Genomic DNA, 24575 nt, shown 5'->3' with positions numbered 1-24575 from the left:
GGGGATGGGGAGCAGGATGTGGCCCTCACTATCCATGAAAAACTGGTTGGTGACCTGCTGCGGCACTTGGATGTGCACAAATCAATGGGGCCGGATGGGATCCACCCAAGGGTACTGAGAGAACTGGCAGAGGAGCTGGCCAAGCCCCTATCCATCATTTATCAGCAGTCCTGGCTATCAAGGGAGGTCCCAGCTGACTGGCGGCTAGCAAAAGTGACGCCCATCTACAAGAAGGGCCGGAGGGCAGACCCGGGAAACTACAGGCCTGTCAGTTTGACCTCAGTGCCAGGGAAGCTCATGGAGCAGATCCTCTTGGGAGTCATCATGCGGCACTTGCAGAGCAAGCAGGCGATCAGGCCCAGTCAGCATGGGTTTATGAACGGCAGGTCCTGCTTGACGAACCTGATCTCCTTCTATGACTAAGTGACACGCTGGGTGGACGAGGGAAAGGCTGTGGATGTGGTCTACCTTGACTTCAGCAAGGCTTTTGACACCGTCTCCCATAGCATTCTCCTCAAGAAACTGGCTGCTCTTGGCTTGGACTGGCGCATGCTTCGTTGGGTTAGAAACTGGCTGGATAGCCGGGCCCAAAGAGTCGTGGTAAATGGAGTCAAGTCCAGTCGGTGGCCAGTCACTAGTGGCATTCCCCAGGGCTCGGTGCTGGGGCTGGTCCTCTTTAATATCTTCATCAATGATCTGGATGAGGGCATTGAGTGCACCCTCAGTAAGTTTGCAGATGACACCAAGCTAGGTGCGTGTGTCGATCTGCTCGAGGGTAGGAAGGCTCTGCAGGAGGATCTGGATAGGCTGCACCGATGGGCTGAGGTCAACTGCATGAAGTTCAACAAGGCCAAGTGCCGGGTCCTGCACCTGGGGCGCAATAACCCCAAGCAGAGCTACAGGCTGGGAGAGGAGTGGTTGGAGAGCTGCCAGGCAGAGAAGGACCTGAGAGTGATAGTTCATAGTCAGCTGAATATGAGCCAGCAGTGTGCTCAGGTGGCCAAGAAGGCCAACGGCATCCTGGCTTGTATCAGAAACAGTGTGACCAGCAGGGCTAGGGAGGTGATCGTCCCCCTGTACTCGGCTCTGGTGAGGCCGCACCTCGAGTACTGTGTTCAGTTTTGGGCCCCTCGCTACAAGAAGGACATGGAGGTGCTTGAGCGGGTCCAGAGAGGGGCAATGAAGCTGGTGAGGGGCCTGGAGAACAAGTCCTACGAGGAGCAGCTGAGGGAGCTGGGCTTGTTCAGCCTGGAGAAGAGGAGGCTCAGGGGCGACCTTATCGCTCTCTACAGATACCTTAAAGGAGGCTGTAGCGAGGTGGGGGTTGGCCTGTTCTCCCACGTGCCTGGTGACAGGACGAGGGGGAATGGGCTTAAGTTGCGTCAGGGGAGTTTTAGGATGGATGTTAGGAAGAACTTCTTTACCAAAATGGTTGTTAGACACTGGAACAGGCTGCCCAGGGAGGTGGTGGAGTCACCATCCCTGGAAGTCTTTAAAAGACGTTTAGATGTAGAGCTTAGGGATATGGTTTAGTGGGGACTGTTAGTGTTAGGTCAGAGGTTGGACTCGATGATCTTGAGGTCTCTTCCAACCTAGAAATTCTGTGATTCTGTGATTCTGTGAACTCATGGGCTATTCTCATCCAGTATTAAATCCCCTTGAGGTACACACCAGACCTCCCCATTCTTTTGCATTACCCACCAAAGGTATCCAGGCCCCTAAGCAAAAGCAATTCCATTAATGGGTTTGTCTTTCCTGAAGCAGGAGTAGCCCAGACTGTCTTACCCAGCATGTTTCTTATGTGCACTACAGGAACTTTATCCCCTTCTGCAGCACTTAACAGGTTTGACTGGGCAAGTCCAACTCTGTTGACTGATCTCCTGGTGTTGACTAACCAGGTGGCCTTTGACAAATGCATATCCCAATTTTGGAATGTCCCAGCACCCTTGCTTTCAGTGTAGTCTTTAACAGTCCATTGCATTGTTCAACTTTCCCAGAGGCCGGTACATGATAGGGGATGTGATACACCCACTCAATACCATGCTCTTTGACCCAAGTGTCTATAAGGTTGTTTCAGAAATGAGTGCCATTGTTTAACTCAATTCTTTATGAGGTGCCATGTCACCATAGAACTTGCTTTTCAAGGCCCAGGATAGTGTTCTGTGCAGTGGCATGGGGGACAGGATATGTTTCCAGCCACCTGGTGGTTGCTTCCGCCATTGTAAGTACATGGCATTTGCCGTTAAGGGTTTGAGGGGGTGTGATGTAATCAATCTGCCAGGCCTCTCCGTATTTATATTTTAGCCATTGTCCTCCATACCAAAGAGGATTCAACTGCTTGTCTTGCTTGATTGTAGCAGGTTTCACAATCATGAATAACCTGTGCAATAGTGTCCATGGTCAGGTCCACCCCTCGATCACGAGCCCATTTATACATTTCATCTCTGCCTTGATGGCCAGAGGAGTTGTATTGAGTCTGGCTGGGATAGAATTAACTTTCCCTGCAGCAGCCCATGCAGTGCTGTGCACTGCACTTGTAGCTAGAACAGCACTGGTATCACACCAGAGTTGTGTCTACTGCTGAGCAGTGCTGGCACAGCATCAGGACTCTCACTATCCCTCTGAGAGTCAGCAGACTGGGGATGGTCAAAAAGTGAGAAAAGAATATCACCAGGGCAGCTGACCTAAACCAAGCAAAAGGATATTCCATACTGTATGACATCACTACTCAGCAATAAAAGGTGGAAAAATGAAGAAGATGGGAGAGGGTGGGCTCTTGTGAAAACTGTTTGTCCTCCTGAGCAACAGCTATGTGCTTTGAGGCCCAGCTTTAAGGACGAGGTCGAGCATCGCTTATTTGTGGGAAGTAGAGAGTAATTTCTTTCCTCTGCACTTCTGCACAGGCTTTGCTAGTGATTTTGTTTTCTTTTTTATTTTTTCCTTTTTCCTTTTTCTTTTTTTTTTCCTTTAGTTAAATTGTTTAATTAGTAATAATTTTCCCTTAATAGTAATAGAATACATTTTTTCCTTTGATTATTAATTATTAATTATTCTTATCTCAACTGTTACTTGTTTCTTTCCTTTTCTTCTTCCTCTCTTCTCATGAGGCGAGGAAGTGAGAGAGTGGTTGTGGTGGAGTTCAGCTGTCTAGCAAGGTAAAACCACCACAGGTGTCATCGGCCTATTGAGCTATACATAATTCACCCTTATGTCGTGTACTGGGTCTGGCTGGGATGTTAACTTTCCCTGCAGCAGCCCATACAGTGCTGTGCTCTGCACTTGTAGCTAGAACAGCAGTGGTATCACAGCAGTGTTGTGTCTATTGCTGAGCAATGCTGGCACAGTATAAGGATTCACTCTAACCCCTTCCCAAGAGCCATCAGGCTGGGGGTAGGCAAGAGGTGAGGAGGGGACATCACCAGGGCAGTTGAGCTAGACCAGCCAAAGGGATATTCCATACCATATAATGTCACACAGCAATAAAATGTGGGAAAGGGCTCTTGTTATGAAAACAGCACTAATAGGAGGGAAAAGACTCTCATAAAAATGTTCATCCTTTCAAACAACTGCTATGTGTATTGAAGTCCTGCCTCCTGGGAGGTGTCTTAACATCATTCATTGATGGGAATTAGAGAATAATTTCTTTATTTCTTTCATCAATCTCTGTGCTGCCACATGGCCTTTGCTTTTTTGTTGATGGTGGTGCTGTTTGTTTGTTTGTTTCTTTCTTTCTTTGGTTGGTTGGTTTTGGTTGGTTGGTTTCGTTTAGTTTGGTGTTCCTTTTTCATTTTCCCTTTAATTAAATTATCCATATTGCAACCTTTTGCTTTCATTTCCCTTAGCCAACGGGATTTTCCAGCAGGATCATAGAGGATATCCTCAGATGTGGCCCTGACTCCCAGAGTTATTGCATTGGATCTTTCAGATACCTGGAGATATCTTGGAGCAGCTGTGGCACCTGAGATGTTGCCAGGTGCTTCCATCCGAACCACTCCCTGCTGCTCTCCATCTCCATCCTTTACCACAGGACAAGGGGATTTTGTGCCCAGCAGAACTATCAAGGGGAATGCCCAGATCAAGTGTGGATGGAAGGAGATGAGCCCCTTTCCAGCCCCAGGACCACAGACCCCAAATGAGATGCCTCAATGGACTCAGCTGAATCCCGTCCCTCAGCAGGGGTACAGAGATCCCTGCCTGCCACTGCCCAGCTGTCCTCCCTGTGATGGGACAAGGGGAGGGGTTTCACATACCCAGCTCTGTCCCTGGCCGGAGGAATGACACAGATTGAAAGAAGTCTCCCAGCAGCTGAGGGAGGGAATATCAGTGATTGCTTTGGTGCATTTCCAAGGAGGTTTGTGGGGAGACAAAGGACATCTCGAGGGAGCCCAGTGGGACAGAGCAGTTGATATCATGGTCAGGTGCTGTGCTGCTGAGCTGGGCCAGGCTCCTGTGCTGCAGGGAACTCCTGGAACTGCAGAGAGACAGCTCTGCCCAGGAGCAGCTCCTCTGCACAGCACAGCAGGGCTGGGGGCTCTGACTGCAGGTGGCACTGGGAGAGGAGAGGAGAGGAGAGAGGGGTTGGAGGCAGCAAGGAGCACAACAGCAGAGGGCAGCGTGTGGCAGGACAGATCTGCAGGCGCTTGACACGGTGAGTCTGGAAGCAGGGCAATGCAGATGCAGTTGCCAGAGGAGTCTTCTACAGCTGGCACAACCGATGCCTGATAGCATCTGTTGAGGTGACTCTTCCTCTGTCTAGTAGAAGATGCTTTAGAGAATGGCATTTATGACGGAAATCTCAAGAGGAAGACGAAGGCTTGGTTTATCTGAAGCAGAGGGCTTTTTATGTAGTCTGTTTTCAGATTCCTGCTGTGGAGGGAAGGCAGGTTTCATGGTAATGGGTTGTCAGGATTGTACAGAAGAGTGGGACTCCTGGAGCATTGCACTGAGAGATCAATATGGAAGTGATGAGTCTTATATACTCTCTTCCCACATCTCAGCATACAGACTACAGCAATATCATGTTTATGGTGTCTTCAGGGCTTACCTGAGCTGATCTTTAGGAGCTGCATCCTCTGTGATGCTCCTGGACAGTGCCCAGTCTCCAGGAGTCCTCTATAGAGCAAAGCTGAGCATACAGCTTGTGGAATGGGGTCTGTGAGTGTGGACAGGGAGGAGACATGGGGACAGAGAAACAGCTCCTGGTGAGCTGTCCCTCCCTGGCATTGCCTCCCCTGGCAGCAGCACGGTGCCATTCCTCCTGGCTTCTCCACCTGGCCGTGCTGCTGCTGTTCTTGTTTGCAGGCTGGCTGGGGATGGGGGTTTCACATGCACATGGAGTGAGCCCTCGGTGTGCTTGGGGGAAGTAGAGTATGGGGACAGGGTACGGTGTCTGGAGATGTGCCCTTTGAGCCTAGATTCTTCTGCTTTCAGCAGTGTCATGATTTTTTTTCAGGTGAATGTAATTGTCGTGAAGCTCAAGGAGATGCCAGCAGAAGAGACCAGCCTTTATGGACAGGCTGGCTGTCCTCTCTGAAGGACAGTCCACACTTAAGGGACAGTCTTTTGCCTCTGAGTATGAATGAAAAGGAATGAAAACACAATAAAGATTTCCCATCAACCCTCCACCACAGATGGGTAAACTGGGAACAACAAAGTGGAAAATATCGATATATCAGAAGTGAATTTAATTTGAGATTGTTGCTCTTTACTTATTTCTGTAGAGCAGGGGTGACGCCTGCATTGCCCACAGCAGAGTCCCATGCTCCCAGAGGCACCCTCAGGTAGCATCAATCAGGCCAGATGAAAGAGACCTGCCAAATATCTGCCTGGAAGTGTGGAAGTACGTTGGAGTGCTTAAATAAGGAATGGAAATTGCTTTTCTCTAAGGAATTAACTCTATGGTTAATTATCACCAGCTTTCTGCTCCTTTCTGCAGGACCCCATGGCCAGAACCAGCAAATGCCCAACATCAGCTTTGTGAGTGAGTTCCTTCTGCTGGCATTCGCAGACACACGGGAGCTGCAGCTCCTGCACTTCGCGCTCTTCCTGGGCATCTACCTGGCTGCCATCCTGGGCAACGGCCTCATCCTCACCGCCATAGCCTGTGACCACCGCCTCCACACCCCCATGTACTTCTTCCTCCTCAACCTCGCCCTCTTAGACATGGGCTGCATCTCCACCACTGTCCCCAAAGCCATGGCCAATTCCCTCTGGGACACCAGGGCCATCTCTTATGCAGGATGTGCTGCACAGGTCTTTCTCTTTGCCTTCTTGACTGGAGCAGAGTTTTCAGTCCTTACTCTCATGGCCTATGATCGCTACATTGCCATCTGCAAGCCCCTGCACTACAGGAGCCTCCTGGGCAGCAGAGCTTGTGCCCAGATGGCAGCAGCTGCCTGGGGCAGTGGGGTTCTCCATGCTGTGCTGCACACTGCCATTACATTTTCCCTGTCCCTCTGCCAAGGCAGTGTTGTGGACCAGTTCTTCTGTGAAATCCCCCAGATCCTCAAGCTCTCCTGCTCAGATGCCTACCTCAGGGAAGTTGGGGCACTTATGTTTAGTGTTTCTTTTTTATTTGGTTGTTTTGTTTTCATTCTTTTCTCCTATGTGCAGATCTTCAGGGCTGTGCTGAGGATGCCCTCTGAGCAGGGACGACACAAAGCCTTTTCCACTTGTCTCCCTCACCTGGCTGTGGTCTCCCTGTTTGTCAGCACTGCCATGTTTGCCTACCTCAAGTCCCCCTCCACCTCCTCCCCATCCTTGGACCTGGTCTTGTCTCTTCTGTACTCAGTGGTGCCTCCAGTAGTGAACCCCCTCATCTACAGCAAGAGGAACCTGGAACGGAAGGATACCTTAAGGAAATTATTTACATTCTTGCTTCTTAAGCATCAGAAACGTGACCATCATCTTAACAAGACAGGCAGGATTTCTCAGAGAAATGAACATCTTGAAAAAGATTTTTTTTTTTTTAGAGAAGATTAAGTTTATTTTTATCATCCTACCTGTTGTTCATTATAGTTTATTTGACCCAATCATACTTAAAGAACCAATCTTTCAGTGTAAATAAATAAAATAAGCCATCAGAAATTCACTGGCCTCAGCTGCCACTTTTTCCAATCTTCCCTGCAGCTGGAGGAGCAGCTCCAGCACACAGGAGGGGCTCAGGGGCCAAGAGCCCAGCTGCCACGTGGAGGAGCAGCCCCAGTGTCCCTCAGGGCTTCCCCTCACTGCCCGCTGGGCTCTGCTGCCTTTGGGGCAGCTGCTTCCCTGGAGACGCAGCTATGGCCAGAAGCAGGATGAGGCCTTCTCCATGCTGCTCCCCATTCACTTCCAAGCTCTTCCTTTGTGCCCCTGCCTATGTGTTACTCCTAAGATCTCATATGCTTTGGCAACAGCCCTATTGTCTCTGCAGTGGCATCTCTATGCACCTCTTCTAATGCTGGTGTCAAGAACACACCCAAGGTGCTGCTCCCTGAACAGGCCACTTGCTTCTGGGCTTCACCATGGATCAGAGTCCCAGAGTGATCAGTGAAGGACTGAGGGCTGAACTGAGAGTATCCTTCTTGGTTGCACATGGCCCAGTAAACAGTAACTGGCCTTTGACTTTCCTGCCTGGTACTGTCCAACTGGTGCTGGGACTGATGGTAAATGGCATCCTGGAGAGCAATCTGGAGAGGAAGAACTTGTGAGATTGTGTGGGCACTGAGTGTTTCTTCATCTAATGAGTGACCATCCAATGTAGAGTATCCCAAAGAAAAAGGAGAACATGAGGAGCCCATGGGCTATGGAGGGCTCTGCAGTGCCCAGAGTGGTTGTGAGGAGCCAGCAGGCAAAGGTATCCAAGAGTCAAGTGTGGTTCAGGACAGCTTCTTTGAAACCCCGCAATCTGGATTGAGTGCAGCACTTGCCTGCCCTTTGTGCCCTTATCACAGATTCATTGAATCAGTAAGGTTGGAAAAGACCTCCAAGATCATCTGGTCCAACCATTCCCCTACCGCCAGGATCATCCATTAAACCATGTCATTTTTTTGCCCTTAGAGACACCCTATGGTCCTGCCAAGCACTGCCCTGTGCTACTGAGCCATCAGGGTAGATTGAAAGGGTCTCAACAGAAGATATCCCCAGTGAGTTGGGTCTTCTGCCCAGCCTGAGCAGCACAGGCAGAGGGGAGTAGGGGTAGAAGGCACCACAGCCCCCTCGGTCTGCAGAGCAGCACCGCCAGCTGCAGCTGGGGCTCGGAGCTCCCTCTGAGTGTCTTCTAGGCCAGCTTCAGGCACGCAGCTTCTGGACTTGAGTGTGATCCTCACTGTGTGCAAGGAGCAGAGAGACTGCCAACAGGCATGGGGCTCGGACATTGCCTGCAAGGTCCCTCCTGCCCTAGCAACTCCCAGAACTGGCACGGAACTGGCTCCTGTGCGTCAGAGAGGCTGGGAGTCCAGCAGCAGGATTATGGGCTGGAAGGATCACAGCCAGCTCACTTCTACCTGGGCAGGTCCTGGGCCAAAAAGGGTCTGTTTTGTAGGTATCGTATTAAGACGTCAGTGGTGCCTCAGAGATTCCTAATGCAGTCCTAAGTCTGTGAAGTGGACTGTGAGTTGACTTCTTTCTGAAGTAGCCTACAGGCCACCTCCTGACTGCCAGCTGGGATCTGTGCCATTCATATCTGCCAGTGTACCTATCTGAAAGGCTGGCAAAAGCACCTGGATGAATGTAGTTTGTGCAATCCTCTCCTCGTAAGTATCTGGTAATCCCCATAAAGGAAGAGGTCTTGGATAAAGGGTCACATGTCAGAGGGTTCATCTTTTTCCTTAAAAATGTGGCTTCTTTCAGATTTCCACACAGAGGTGACCACTGCCTCCAAAGTGCCTGGGGGGAGCTGAAGCGTGCTTGATAGCCTGTGAAAAGTTACCCAGGAGCTGTAGGAGCCATTTTAGATCCAAAGCTGGTGGGTAGGAAGGGCACTTTTGGGGTGGTGCAGAGCTGCTAAAAACGTTGTGCAGGGTGCTCCTACAGAACTTTGTGCCCTTCACCCTCCTGACTACAATGCCACTTCTGTATCAGGAATGGAGTAGCCAGCAGAGGTTAGAAAGATACTCTGAGATCATAAAAGCTGTCAGAAAGTTCCCCCTAAGAAGATAGCTGATATGCGGAAGTCAGGAGAAGCCTGGGCAGGAGAGGTGTGTGATCTGGGGGAGGGAAGAAGGGACCTCTTGACCAGGAGACCTTGAGCAGAAGAAACTACCAGTTCTGAAGAGGTAAGAGGGTTCAGGTAATGTTGATGCTACTGCAACACTGACTCTGAAAACATTCCTGTTAGGCTCTTACCCTGTTTCTAACCCCTAACTGCTACTCCTCCCCTTGACTGTAATCCACTACTCTCCCGCTTAACCTCAAACCTTCCTTTGAAGCCAAAGCTCAAACCCATAAGCCCATAACATTAACTTCTTGCTCACCTTAATCTCTGTCCTTATCACTAGGATAGAAATGCTCTATTTAACCCTAGCCCTCAGGCAAGCCCTAAGCCCTAAGCTCTAAGCCCTAAACCCTACACCCTAAACCCTAAACCCTGAGTCCTAAACCCTAACCTGGAAACTGAACTACCAATATTCCAGTTCCCAGGATCTAAAAACCTCAACTTCATCTCCTCAGCTACTTCTAACTTAAACTGTTTGCCATATTGTCAGGAATAATGAAGTTGCTGAGCATTCACACATCATTCAAAGATGAAGTGAGGTGGCATGTATCTGATAAGCTTGCAGGCCACAAGGAGGAGATGAGTAGAAATGCTGTGAGGAGCTCAGCTGTGTCTCAAGTTTTTCATAGGCCCACAGGAGGAACATGGTTGTGAAGGAGCTGACAGGTCAACTCCTGGCTGGGATCCGTACTTTTAGGCTCTCATCTGCCCAGTGTCCCTGTCAGGCTAGTGGAAGCTGCCCGGTTGGCATGTTGATTGTGGGATCCCCTCTGCTTAAGTGCCTGGTAGGCCCCAGCCAGGAAGAAGACCTGCATATGGGCTATTTCTGTCCTTCTGCAAGACAAAAGGAACACAGCTGCAAGACGACAGGAACAAAGCTGTTCACTCACCAACCTCCCCAGTGAAATAAGAGAGGTTCAGTACCAAAAAAGTTTAAAGCTCATGTGTTGGGAAAAGGACAGTTTGATTAAAAGAAAAGGAAGGGAAAATATTATTACTATAATTAATATTAGTAATAAATATTAAGTATATAAGACGACGACGACGATGATGATGATGATGATATCTACAAACCAAGTGATGCTCAGTACAATTACTCACCACCCAATGGGAGATGCCCATCCCATCCCTGAGCAGCAGTCCCCCTAACCCTGGCCAGCCTGTGTCAGGATCTCCTGTGGAGGTCCCTTGACTAAATTAAATTAACATTTATGGCAAAACCATATTTCAGAAGGATTTGAACTATTTTCTTCCCTTTCTCAAAAATAACTTCTGCTCTGTTGCCCCACATGATGATGTCATCAATGCATTGCTGCTGTTTAGGAGCTTCCCCATGTTCCATGGCAATCTGGAAGAGTCCATGGCAAATGGTAGGGCTGTGTTTCTACCCCTGGGGTAGTCAGTTCCAGGTGGACTGGATGTCCCTGCAACAGTGGCCTGCACACTGCAGCACCTGCTGTTCTTCAGCCTTCATCAATCCTGCAACAGGACCAGGGCAGGTAGACAACTGTTTAATGTTCTCTCTCTCCAAGGCAGCTATGTCAAAGCCCCACAGCTACCCTTTTGGATCTTTGAAGTACCCTCTTCTAAGGTAGTCTATGCCAAGGATTCACAGAGGTGTTTTTCCAATGCCTTCCCAATTAGACTCATTTCAGCTTCCACTGCAGTTAACTGCTCTAGGTGCCTGCCCAGATCTTCCCACATTCCCTGACAATCCTCACTCTCCTGCCTCTGGGAAGATCTCTTCATAGCATTCTTAAGTAGTTCTTTGACCTTAAACAAAAGCTGAAACATAATCACGAGCAATAACAACAGGAACATGTTGGTTTGACTATTCCAAGGATATTCAGAACTTTGAACAGCTATTGTAACTAGCCTGGAGGAGAAGGGGGAGGTGAAGGGGAAGGGGAGAGTGAAGAAGTGGGGAAGACGTGCACCCATTGTCTGCTCCATGTCCCTATCTACCATCTCAGGGACCTGAGTATCGGGAGAAGAACCAATCTTGCTGCCAAAGGCTGATGCAAAGAAGACATTAAGTACCTCAGCCTTTTCCTCATCCCTTGTAACTCTGTTTCCCTTCACATCCAATAAAGGATGACGATTCTCCTTAATTGCCCTTTAAATAAAGTATTTAAATAAACAGATTTTATTGTCTTTGACAGTAATAGCCAGATTGAACTCCAGCTGGGCTTTGTCCCTTCTATATTCTTCCCTGCACAGCCTCATGATATTTAGGACACAGCTCCAGGCAGAATGACAGCGTGCATGAGAAAGAAACACAGAAGAGGTGGAACCTGGCAGCCTTCCATCCCCTACCCTTCTGTGACTCCGTGCTGCAATTCCATTCAGCTGGTTACTGCTGTATTATCCAAACTTTCCTGGAACTCCTGATGCTGCTATCTTTCCAGAGATAGCACAATCACACAAAGGTAGAACTGTCTGCCTGCAGACATGAAGAGCTGACAGAATAGAGCATCAGTGTGGGGGAGCCTTGAGAAACTGTAGATTTTGCCTACAGAAAACTCTTGACATTTTATAAGGAGATGAGCCTAGTCCTGCACCATCGGGACTGTAAGCCCACACATCAGGGCCAAGTCTGTGCTGAGTGAACAGTGCCCCGGAGGAGGGGGGCCTGGGAACTCTGAGGGATACCACACGAGCAGTGGTGTCTGCTCACCAGGAACCAGGCCAGATCCTACAGAGCTTCCTTAGGGGCATGGCCACAAAGAAAATCTGAATTATACTCAGCTAGGATCCTGGTGTGACGCCATATAGACAAGGATCTACAGCCAGCAGTGAAATAGATGCAGGTTTGTGAGTCCTTTGGGCAGCCTGTTGTGGAGGGGATTAAGGGCTGTGGCAAGGCTGAAAGTCCCAACAGGACCAAGTTCTTTGTGTCCAAAGCTATAGCTGTTGTCTCTGTCACTAAGGCCTATGAGGAGACAGCTTATTGTCACAGCACCGGGGACTCACTGGCTCCTCAACACCAAACACGAGCCAGGCAGGAGTCAAACCATTCTCCTCCACTTGGCAATGCACATCCCCATCTCCTACTGCCCCAGAAAGAGCCCTGAGCAATGTGTGAAGGGAAAGGATCACCCTTCTAGGGTCTAGGGGTCAAGGCCTGGCCCTTGTGCTTGATGAAACATCTAGTTTCCCTATACATTAATGTCAAATTCACACTGCCACTGTCTCCTTGTCTCCAGTGGTCTGCTCTAAGGAGCTCCAAGGCAGGTTACATCAGTGCTGGCCCTTGACGGGACACTCCAGGAAAGTTACATTGCACTTGGACTTCTGGAGAGATTTCTTCAACTTACTCTCAATGCCTGAGGTTTGTGGGCTCATCACCATCTGAAAAGAGGACTGAACTTCAATTTCCCCCACGTTCCTGCCTCTCTCCTACTGCACAGCAGAAAGGACTCCTCTGAAGCCCACAGCAGACCCTGCCCCCATGTTACTCTCAGACAGCACCAGACAAAGCTCAAGCAGGTGAGCTGAAGAAAGATTCTGCAAAGAGATGCTCAGGCTCGGTGTGCTCTAAGACTTGCAATAGGTTTTGCTCAGAGAAGTCTGGTCTGACTTTGTTCTGCATTCTTCTCTTTAACATGAAACGATGTCAATTGTCAGAAAATGCCCATCAGCAGCTCTGTGACGGAATTCCTTCTGCTGGCATTCACAGAAACGTGGGAGCTGCAGCTCCTGCACTTCGCGCTCTTCCTGGGCATCTACCTGGCTGCCCTCCTGGGCAACGGCCTCATCCTTACCGCCGTAGCTTGCGACCACCGCCTTCACACTCCAATGTATTTCTTCCTCCTCAACCTCGCCCTCCTCGACCTGGGCTGCATCTCCACCACTCTGCCCAAAGCCATGGCCAATTCCCTCTGGGACACTAGGGCCATCTCCTATCAAGGGTGTGCTGCACAGGTGTTTTTCTTTCTATTCTTCATGTCTTCAGAAATTTCTGTTCTTACTATCATGGCCTACGACAGCTCTGTTGTCATCTGCAAGTGCCTGCACTATGAACCCAGAAGTCTGCCCCAAGGAAGGAGATTTAGTGGAGGCTAGGAGTATGGGAGGATACTGGCAAGCGCCTAGAGCAGTGGGCACATCCAATGCTTTGGAACTTCACACCTGAGCAAGTGCAGAATCCTAAAAAAAATGGTGAAATGCATGAAGAAAGGGTTGTGAAAAGACACAAATCGCTGCAACATCCTGGGGCTATTCCTATGTATAGAAGACACAGTCAATGTTACTCCAAGTCCAGTGACAGGCCCTCCCTCAACTCCACCCTATGTGATGATTCCTGCAGCCACTCCAACTCCTCTGAAAGGCCCTGCAGACACCACAACTCCTGCAATGGGCCCTGCAGGCACTTCAGCCCCTCTGATGGGCCCCATAGCTGGGCCAGAGAACCAACCTGTGTCACTATTGGTTACACCTTTCTGCAAGAGAAAACTATGGATGCAAAAAATCATTTTTCTTTTTTCCTTAGAAAGGAAAGAAACTCCTATGCAGGCAAGAATGCAGGAAGAAGACAAGGAATGCTTCGACAAAGTTGGGCCATCAAGGAAGAAGGAGGGCAAAGAGGAAGAGATCAGAAAAGCATCAGTAACCACAAGACCCCTATCCCAGGGCGAGCTATGGGATTTGTGAAAAAAATTCAGTCATCATTTAGGTGAGCACATTGTCACTTGGCTGCTCCAGTGCTGGGACAACAGGGCTAATAGCCTGGAATTAGAGGGCAGAGAAGCCAAGCAGCTGGGATCCCCCTCTAGGGAAGGGGTGATTGACAAAGCAATTGGCCCTACCATTTACCGTGGACTGACCCAGACTGCCCTGCAATGGGGGAAGCTCCTGAACACCTGCAGTACCTTGGTGACATCATCATGTGGGGCAACAGAGCAGAAGTATTTGAGAAAGGGAAGGAAAGAATCCAAATCCTTCTGAAAGCTGGTTTTACCCTAAAACAAATGTCAAAGGACCACAACACCTGATCCCCATGAAAGCTGGCCAGGGTCAAGGGGACCACAGCTCAGAGGTGGGATGATGGGCATCAGTCATTAGGTGGTGAGCAATTGCATTGTGCATCACTTGCTTTGTATACCTAAGTATTAATGTTGTTATTGTTGCTGTTATTATTATTATTAATCTCTTCCTTTTCTGTCCTTTTAAACTGTCTTCATCTCAACCCATGAGCTTTACAGTTGTGGAGCTGCAGGAACAGTGAGCTAACAGCTGTGTGGTGCTGAGCTGCCGGCTGGGTTAAACCACAACGTCATGTTTGACAACTGCACATCAATAGGAAAAATCACACTTCTAAAATCAGTCTCTCCCATGTTCAGAGAGGAGCAGTCGCTGATGACTTCAGTCTGCTTCAAACACCACACCCCAGGAGAGACCCCGATGACTTCAGGAGCTGTCAGCCCTGAGGCCTTGGGGACACCTCGAGGGAGCCCAATGGCACAGAGCAAGTGATGCCATGGTCGGGTGCTGTGCTGCTGAGCTGGGCTGGGCTCCTGGGCCCAAGGGGAGCTCCTGGCAAGCGGGCAGTGCTGCACAGAGACAGCTCTGCCCAGGAGCAGCTCCTCTGCACAGCGCAGCAGGCCTGGGGGCACTGCCTGCAGAGACACAGTGCTTAAAGGCAGGCAGAAGTGGCAGCATGCCCAGAGCTCCCTGCAGGAGAAGACTTCCCAGCCCTGCACCCGGTAAGTCTCTGGCTGGAGGGCAAAGCAGCCGCAGTTCGTGGAGGCAGGAGAAGCCTGGGGTGCAGGCAGGGGTGTCCAGGGTTGTGGTGCAGAGCAGGGTCCCTGCTGTGCCCCAGGGGCTGTGTGCCGGGGCAGGGCCTCTGCCGCCTGCCAGGCTCAGCACTCAGCCTGCCCGGGGAGCTGCCCAGGGCACTGCGGGGAGAAGCTGCGGGTGGAAGGAACCCCCTTGGCATGCTGCTGCTGCTGGGAGGCTGCTGACTGGGGCAGCCTGCTCACAGCTCCACAGCACAACCAGCGTGTATCTAAAGGGTCTTTGAGAGAGCTGGGATAAAGTAGGGGATTTCAGCTTCAGTCACAGCTTTTCTGAGCCTCCTGAACTTCCAATCTTCTCTACTTGCCTCAGTTGTAATAGAAATATTTGCTGTTAATTCCAGGAAGCGCCTAAGACTCCATGATGGCTGAGAGGTTACAAGGATCTTTTCCTTCCCCTCAGCCCATAGAAAGCTCCACCACCACATGTGCAGTGTCAGCAGGGTCTGTGTGACCTGGGCTCTAGGACATGTCCCCAGCGAGCTGCCCCTGGGCAGAGCCCTGCTGCCAGGAGGTGTCTGCAGGGCAGAGCTGAGCACCCAGCGGGTGGGATGGGGGCTGTGAGCTGCAGGCAGAAGGTGTGGGGACAGAGACCCAGCTGCAGGCAGGGACAGCTGCAGGCAGCAGAGCAATGGGCAGGGAATTGTAGGACAGTGCTAACGGAGTAGTCTGGCACCTCTCTGTCTGCCCTCTAGGCCACAGGATTAAGGACATGACTCATAACCTCAGTAGCAGGACCTCACTCACAGCAGGCCCTTCTGAGTTCCTGTTGGTGCCTCGCCTTGCCTCCCCTGGCAGAAGCCCTGTGATATTCCTCTCTCTTCTTGGATCTGCAGCTGCTGTTCTTGCTTTATGGCTCCCTGCAGATCTGGCTTTCAGCTGCAACTCAAGCACTGACCCTCTGGGTCACACCACGCAGATGTGTCCATAGGAGGAAGGTGCCCAGAGTTCCCCTTCTAACCTGTGGGGCTCTGGGCATCTTCGTCCGTGGGGCACAGACAAAGCTGTATCTCCTTCCAGGGACTTTCTGAGGCCACAATCATTGAGCAGCTCAATGTGGGTAACTCGACTGAGCCCTAGAGGAGTCTGGCTGAGACCAGGGTAGATGGACAGACAGGCTATCCTCACTGCACTAAGGACAGTCACTTTGCCTTCCGGGACTCACAAAAGCTCACCTGGTATTTCTTACAACTGCCAGGGTTTTCTACCCTCTAAAAATGCTCCTGAGTGTGATGTAGATAGAACAAAGTAAATCACAAGTACATCAGTAAAGAGTGTTGAGAGTGGTAATGCTGTGAAGTCCAATACATCAGAGGTAGATTTAATCAGAGATCACTCCTGGTTTCTTTTTGTGCAGAGCTGTAGGACAGGTCTGAATCCTCCAGCACACACAGTAGAGACCGCTGCTCCCAGGGCCACATTCCTCCAGCACCAACCAGACCTCAGGCAAGGGAGCAAAAGAAACGCCTCAGAAAGGGGAAAGTCACTGTAGGGGTGTTTGGACGGGAACAGCATTAGGTTTTATCTCTGAATAATCACTGTCTTTTCTTCCTTGGGTAGTCCCCCTGGTCCAGGAAGATCAGATGTCCAACAGCAGCTCCATCACAGAGTTCCTCCTACTGCCATTTGCAGACACACGGGAGCTGCAGCTCCTGCACTTCGCGCTCTTCCTGGGCATCTACCTGGCTGCCCTCCTGGGCAACGGCCTCATCCTCACCGCCGTAGCCTGCGACCACCGCCTGCACGCCCCCATGTACTTCTTCCTCCTCAACCTCTCCGTGATTGACCTGGGCTCCATTTCTACCACTGTCCCCAAAGCCATGGCTAATTCCCTCTGGGATACCAGGGCCATTTCCTATGCAGGGTGTGCTGCTCAGGTCTTCTTTTTTGTTTTCTTGATTGGAGCAGAGTATTTCCTTCTCACCATCATGGCCTATGACCGCTACGTTGCCATCTGCAAGCCCCTGCACTATGGGAGCCTCTTGGGCAGCACAGCTTGTGCCCAGATGGCAGCAGCTGCCTGGGGCAGTGGGGTTCTCTATGCTCTGCTGCACACTGCCAATACATTTTCACTGCCCCTCTGCCAAGGCAATGCTGTGAAACAGTTCTTCTGTGAAATCCCCCAGATCCTCAAGCTCTCCTGCTCACACTCCTACCTCAGGGAAATTGGGCTTCTCACATTTAGTTGTTTTCTGTTCTGGGGGTGTTTTGCTTTCATTCTTTTCTCCTATGTACAGATTTTCATGGCTGTGCTGAGGATGCCCTCTGAGCAGGGACGGCACAAACTCTTCTCCACATGCCTCCCTCACCTGGCTGTGGTCTTTCTGTTTCTCAGCACTGGCATGTTTGCCTATCTGAAGCCCCCTTCCATCTCCTCCCCATCCCTGAACCTGGTGATGGCTTTCCTGTACTCGGTGATGCCCCCAGCAATGAACCCCCTCATCTACAGCATGAGGAACCAGGAGCTCAAGAATGCCATTAGGAAAGTGATGTCATGGATGTTTTTCAGGATATGCTGAGGAAACTCATTGTGCCTTTCCGCAGCTATAAACTGCTTCTTTCCTTCTTTAGATGAATTACAGTTTATGTAAAGACATGGAAAGCCTTTCTTAACTTCTGGAGGGATTTGTTTGGTTTTGTTTTTCTATTTCCCTGTGTGATAATGTTTTCCTCAAAGAAATGCTGTTTTTCATCCTGTTGTACTCAATTACCAACATATAAGAGACTCATGAAAAGGACCCTAAAGGTCATGTAATTTCAGCCCCTCTCTTCTGGGCAGGGTTGCCAAGCACTAAAGTAGGCTGCATGGAGCCGCATCCAGCCTGATGGATATCTTGTGTGACCCTGAGGCTTTGCATAAATAAGGAGCCAGAGTCTTTGTGTATTTAAACAAAATAAATGAAACCAAAACAACTTCTTTGTCTGAGACCCACTCTCAGCTGATCAGGAAGTAATGGCAATAGCAAACACCCTTCTGGCTGCAGCAGCTCGGGGCAGGCTGCCCTGGCCCTGGGGCAGTAGGAGATGCTTGAGGACCTCCAGGGATGGCACGGAGGGGCGGCAAGCCTCTGAGGATCTTCTGCAGAAGAGAGCAGGGGGCACAGCAGGGGACACTGACCTCTGTACGCTTGTGCCATGGATGTCCGCATCTGTGGGGCTGAGTCCTCTGTGCCCCCAGGAGCTGCTGTGGCCTTCAGAGGGGCTGCGGCTGTGGTGGCAGTGCCAGAGCCGTGCAGCAACCTACAGTGGGCACTGCCATGGGGCTAGTGCCACTGGGCTGGGCAAAAGGCAGGGAGGTGAGCAGAGGGCAGGGAGGTGGGCAGGGGGCAGGGAGGTCAAGAACTGGCACTCAGGACCCTTGTCAGGGGAATGGCCAACCATGCCGGTCTTGGTCCTGGCCCATAGCCCTGCAGACCTGGAGCTGGGCTGTCTGCAGATGCCCCCATGGGACGTGGCTGGGTCAGGGCAGAGCCGTGGGCTGGAGGAGGCTGCAAAGGAAGGAGGGCCATGGCAGGAGGGGACCCTGAGGATGCCATTAGGATTGTAATGTGGGGAGCTCGACCAAGCCCTGAATGTGCACTGCCACTGAATGTGGCTGTAGCAGAGGGGACCCCCAGCCAGCCCCTCGATGGGGCTCTGCCAGCCCCTCGCCCTCCCCTCTGCAGTGACGTCATTGCTGCCCAGGGGGCTCTCTGATGCGCGGGATGATGTCACAGTGCCTGCCGGCCAGCCCTTCTGAGGGCCAATCAGGCTGCTGCAGTGGCAGTGACCTCACTCCAGCCCCCTCCCCACGGCCTGCCTCTCCCCTTCCCTCTCCCCTATCTGGACCCCGGGGACAAAAGTCGGTGTTACGCAGCAGCTTTGCAGTGGTGGCCTCCGTGGTGGTTTTGCCAGGGAGGACATCTGCCCATGTGCCAAAAGGACCTACTACCACCAAGATGCATTTGGTGCTTTGAGCTGTCACTGGCAGAGGTCTTGCAAAGTCTTTCTGCAGTTGTGCCCAGGGACCTTCACTCCATTGTCCTGGGTTGGGGCTTTCACTTCAGCTGAACCTGTGTTGGTTGTGTTCATATTAATGCCTTCTAATTTCTCTAGTTGGAAGGGGACATATTCCCAGACTGGAGCAAGATGCTGGGATCTGCCACAGCCACTCAAAGTCACCTGCTCTAGAATCTTTCAGTCTGAGTTTGTCACACATGACCCAGCATGAGTTTCTCAGGGTCCCAACAGTCATTTTAATTGCGGGTGTTGTGGTTTGACCCGTCTGGCAGCTAAGTTCCACAGAACCATTCGCTCACTCACCCCCCGCTGTCTCTGGGATGGGGGAGAGAAGCAGAAAGAAATGAAAGCATGTGGGTTGAGATAAAGACAGTTTATTAGGACAGAAAATGGACTTATTCTAACAGATCCAAACCCTTCTTGTGCTGGGAGCTGCAATCCTGGAAACAGCACACCAAGTTGGGTCTCACCCGGGCAGAGCATAGCGGGGACCATCACTTCCCTTGACCTGCTGGCCACTCATCTGTTGATGCAGCCCAGGATGCAGTTGGCCTTCTGGGCTGCAAGAGCTCACTGCTAGCTCATGTTGGGCCTTGCATACACCCGAACCCCCAAGTCCCTCTCTGCAGGCCTGCTCTCAGTGAGTTCTTCTCCTAGTCTGTACTCACATCCAGGATTTCCCGGGCCCAGTTGCAGCACCTTGTTCTTGGACTCGTTGAACCTCATTAAGTTCATGTGGGCCTACTTCTCAAGCCTGTCCAGGTCCCTTTGGATGGTGTCTCTTCCTGCTATTGTATCAACCACACCACTCAGCTTAGTGTCATCAGCAAACTTGCTGAGGGTGCACTCAATCCCACTGTCTATGTTATTGATAAAGGTATTAAACAATATCAGTCCCAGGACAGACCCCTAAGGGATAACACTCATCACCAGCCTCTACTTGGACATACAGCCTTCGAGCACTACTCTCCCAGTGCGACCTTCAAGCCAACACCTTATCCACTGAATGGTCCAGCCATCAAATCCATACCTCTCCGACTTGGAGATCAGGATGTCATGTAGAACTGTTTTAAGAGCCTTAAAGAGGTCCAGGTAGATGACATTGGTCAGTCTTCCCTTGTCAACTGATACTGTCACTCCATTGTAGGCCACCAGATTGCTCAGGCACCATTTGCCCTTGGTGAAGCCATGCTGGCTGTCCCAGATCACCTCCTTGTCCTGCATGTGCCTTAACATTGCCTCCAAGAGGACCCATTGCATGATCTTGCCAGGCACAGAGGTGAGGCTTACCCTTCTGTAGTTCCCCCAGTCTTCCTTTCTAGCCTAATTAAGAGTGATGTTTCCCTCTTTCCTTTTCCCAGTCACCAGGGACTTTGCCTTACTGCCACGACTTTTCAAATATGATGGAGAGTGGCTTGGCAACTACATCAGCAAATTCCCTCAGGACCCTCAGATGCATGTCAGCAGGCCCTGTAGATTTGTACTTGTTTAGTTACATCAGGTAGTCTCAAACCTCCTCTTCACTTACAGTGTGTGCAACTTTGCTCCCCCAGCCTCCATCTAGAGGTTAAGAGAACAAAAGACTTTGAAAGCCTGACTGGCAGTGAAGACTGAGGCGAAGAAATTGTTGAGTACCTTAGCCTTCTCCATGTTTGTTATTAGCAGTTCACCATTCTCATCCATCAGAGGAGATACTCTCTCCTTGTCCTTTCTTTCCAGAGCAAAGTACCTATAGAAGCCCTTCTTGTTATTCTTTGCATCCCTCACCAAGCTCGGTTCCATCCATGCTTTGGCTTTCCTTATGCCATCCCTGCACATCTGGACTGCATCCCTGTACTCTTCCCAGGCACTGGAATAGGCTGTCCAGGGAAATGGTTGAGTCACCATCCCTGGATGTATTTAAAAGATGTTTAGATGTAGAGCTTAGTGATATGGTTTAGTGGAAGATTTGTTAGTGTTAGGTCAGAGGTTGGACTCGATGATCTTGAGGTCTCTTCAAACCTAGAAATTCTGTGATTCTGTGATTCTGTGAAGTGAGAGAAATCCCAAAGTGTGCAGGAACAGAAAAACCATACTTACCTATAAAAATGAAAACAAGCAAAACACAGGTCTGACATCAGATATGCTGGGAGTCATTTATGGAAAGAGGCAATAATTTTATAACTATTGAAAAAACTCCAGGAAATCACTTTCTTCACAGAATTCAAGAGCTCCTCGTTCCTCAAGCTGTAGATGAGGGGGTTCAGCACTGGCGGTACCACCGAGTACAGAACAGCCACCACCAGGTCCAGGGATGGGAAGGAGATGGAGGGGGGCTTCAGGTAAGAAAAAGCTCCAGTGCTGACAAACAGGCAGACCACGGCCAGGTGAGGAAGGCATGTAGAAAAGGCTTTGTGCTGTCCCTGCTCAGAGGGCATCCTCAGCACGGCCCTGATGATCTGTACATAGGAGAGCACAATGAATACAAAACATCCAGAAGCAAAGCATGCACTAACCATGACAAGCCCAGCTTCCCTGAGGTAGGAGTGTGAGCAGGAGAGCTTAAGGATCTGGGGAATTTCACAGAAGAACTGGTCCACAGCATTGCCTTGGCAGAGGGGCAGGGAAAATGTGTTACCAGTTTGCAGCAGAGCATTGAGAATCCCACTGCCCCAGGCAGCTGCTGCCATCTGGGCACAAGCTCTGCTGCCTAGGAGGCTCCCGTAGTGCAAGGGCTTGCAGATGGCAACATAGCGGTCATAGGCCATGACAGTAAGAAGAGAATATTCTGCTGAAAACAAGAAGACAAACAGGAAGACCTGTGCAGCACATCCTGCATAGGAGATGGCCCTGGATCCCCAGAGGGCATTGGCCATGGCTTTGGGGACAGTGGTGGAGATGCAGCCCAGGTCGAGGAGGGCAAAGTTGAGGAGGAAGAAGTACATGGGAGTGTGGAGGCGTTGGTTGCAGGCTATGGCTGTAAGGACGAGGCCGTTGCCCAGGAGGGCAGCCAGGTAGATGCCCAGGAAGAGCACGAAGTGCAGGAGCTGCAGCTCCCGTGTGTCTGTGAATGCCAGGAGGAACTCGGTGATGGAGCTACTGTTGGACATTTGATTCCCCTGGGAATGGGGACCTGTTGAAGAAGGAAAATGCAGTGACAGTTTTGGACAGACGTCTTTGAGTGAAACCTACTCAGTTTGTTGCAGAAACCTCTGAAACTTAGTGATACACTGCCTGCATTCCTTGTCACATCAGATGCACATTCATTAAAAGAGGGTGTTGTGGTTTAGCCCTGCTGGCCACACAGCCATTTGCTCACCCTCCCCCTTCCCTCTCTGGGATGGGGTAGAGAATTAGAAAGAAATGAAAGCCTGTGAGTTGAGATAAAGGCAGTTTATTAGGACAGAAAAGAAAAGAAAATAATAATTATAGTGATTCTAGTACTACGACTGTTAATGTTTAGAAAACAAGTGATGCACAATGCAATTACTCACCACCTGCTGACTGATGCCCAGCCTATCCCCCAGCAGCCAGTCCCCCCACCCAGCCAGCCCCCCTATATTAGTTGTTCAGCATGATGTCAGATGGTATGGAATACCCCTGTGGCCGGTTTGGGTCAGCTGTCCTGATTTTGTCCCCTCCCTGCTCCCGCTGCACTCCCAGACTGCCTGCTTGCAGGACAGCATGAGAAGCTGAAAAGTCCTTGGCTTAGTGGAAGAACTGCTCTGCAACAATTAAAAATTCAGTGTGATATCAACATTATTCTCATCCTAAATCCCAAACACAGCACCCTACCAGCTACTAGGAGGAAAACTAACTCTATCCTAGCTGAAACCACGACAGAGGGGAAATCCAAAGCACTTGGATTTCTTTCAACCTGAACACTAGTGAGTCCTGAGGGTCAGAAGTGTACCCTGGGCCTTAGTGCAGCATCAGAAGGTCTGGTCTCTCCATTGGTCTTCTTCCTACCTTTGCCCCATCCTTCCTCTCTAAGTGCTAGGATGACCACACTCAGAAGTTTCTCTGAAAAGGAACAGAACATAGCAGGGGGGGTCCAGATCCAAAGTGCAGCTCTCCAATCTCCTCTCTCTCTCCTTCTCAGCCCAGATGTGCAGAGACTAATGGGAGATGGCTCCTCACTCAGACAGCCAGACCAAGTTGCGCCCTTGTGGAGAATAGCTTGACTTGACACCACAAGGAGGCTGATGTGTTTCCTAAGGTGGAAAGCCTTCTTACTTCCCATGCCCTGTCAACTGCACTGCCCAGGTGACACAGATTAGAAAACAGGGAAATGGCAGAAGATGAGGTCTTCTGAAGAGATCGTTGGCATATTACCCACCGTCTTGCACTGCATTGTCTGTGGTCCCAGAAGTCAGATGGGTGATGGAACACCTCATTGCTATGCAGACACATCTGTGGCAGGATGTTCAGGGTCATTTTTGGAACTGCACCTGAAACCCCATCCCTAGAGAGCCTGAACACAATAGCAGGAGCAGCATGAACGGGTGGAGAAAATGTGGGGAAATATCACAGTGCTCACTCAGTGGAAGACAAAGAGGCAGAGAACCCCCCCAGAAAGCCTCACCCAGTTGTGAACAGACCCCAGGGATGCTGAGCAGTCACTGGCAACCCCTCTGTCATGCAATAGGAAAGGGGAGCATGCCCACCAAGAGGCACCTCTCCTCTTCTGGGGCTCTGGTTGCAGACATGGCAGCTCATGCCCTGGACACCATGATCAGCCCCACACGATCCAGCAGTGATTGCCTGCAGCCCAGAAGGCTAACTCCATTCTGGGCTGCATCAACAGAGGAGTGGCCAAAAGGTCGAGGGAGGTGATGGTCCCCCTCTGCTCTGCCCAGGTGAGGCCCAACTTGGAGTACTGTCTCCAGGTCTGCAGTTCCCAGCACAAGAAGGATGTGGAGCTGTTAGAGTGGGTCCAGAGGAGGGCCACAAAGATGATCAAGGGGCTGGAGCACCTCCCCTATGAAGAAAGGCTGAGAGTGCTGGGGATGTTCGGCCTGAAGAAGAGAAGGCTTCGGAGTGACCTCATTGCCACCTTTCAGTATTTGAAGGGGACGTATAAAAAAGATGGAGAAGGACTCTTTACTTGGGTAGATAATGATAGGACAAGGGGGAGTGGTTTTAAACTAAAAGAGGGCAGATTCAGATTAGAGATTAGGAGGCAATTCTTCACTCAGAGTGTGGTGAGGCACTGGAACAGGTTGCCAGGAGAAGTTGTGGGTGCCCCAACCCTGGAAGTTTACAAGGCCAGGTTTTGAGCAGCCTGGTCTAGTGGAAAGTGCCCTTGCCTATGGCAGGGGATTGGGAACTCAATGATCTTTAAAGTAACTTCCTACACAAACCGTTCTATGATAGGATTCATTCTATGATCTTCATGGCAGAAGTAGTTTTGGCTGGGAGAGGGGACGAGGGAGCTTACATAGAAGAAGGTATCTGCATTGCAGCAACTGAGAGAAGGATGCCCAAATCTACCCTGTACAGCACCTCCCTCCTTCCCTGACATATCTTCAGTGCCTGGAGCTGTTTAATCCTGCAGCTGTTTCTCAGACTTCTCCCATCTGTGTATCTCTGAGCACTCAGATCTGCCC

The 24575-nt window shown here is 50.5% G+C and overlaps 3 protein-coding genes across 3 annotated transcripts in view; 2 read left to right on the top strand and 1 right to left on the bottom strand.

Annotated features, from left to right (window-relative positions):
• The window catches only part of LOC137847112 (olfactory receptor 14A16-like), an 89015-nt gene extending 66939 nt beyond the window's left edge, over positions 1 to 22076 (bottom strand). The window contains exons 1-2 of the mRNA XM_068665393.1: positions 21237 to 22076; position 20435 (exon numbers count right to left, since the gene is read on the bottom strand). Of these exons, the coding sequence (XP_068521494.1) occupies position 20435; positions 21237 to 22076 (841 nt within the window). The remainder of the gene's footprint in view (positions 1 to 20434; positions 20436 to 21236) is intronic.
• On the top strand, positions 5959 to 7688 carry LOC137847364 (olfactory receptor 14J1-like). The gene is made up of 2 exons (XM_068665645.1): positions 5959 to 6919; positions 7480 to 7688. The coding sequence occupies exons 1-2, from the start codon at positions 5959 to 5961 to the stop codon at positions 7686 to 7688; spliced, it is 1170 nt and encodes a 389-aa protein (XP_068521746.1).
• LOC137846980 (olfactory receptor 14C36-like) lies at positions 15992 to 17999 on the top strand. Its single transcript, XM_068665132.1, has one exon. It carries the CDS (start codon positions 16572 to 16574, stop codon positions 17505 to 17507), a length of 936 nt encoding a protein of 311 aa, XP_068521233.1. The 5' UTR covers positions 15992 to 16571; the 3' UTR covers positions 17508 to 17999.
• Positions 22077 to 24575: the final 2499 nt, after the last annotated feature.

Source organism: Anas acuta, chromosome W (assembly GCF_963932015.1).
Source record: "Anas acuta chromosome W, bAnaAcu1.1, whole genome shotgun sequence".
NCBI lineage: Eukaryota > Metazoa > Chordata > Aves > Anseriformes > Anatidae > Anas > Anas acuta.
Note: the sequence above shows the minus strand (reverse complement) of the source record. Positions and strands in the feature narration are given on the sequence as shown.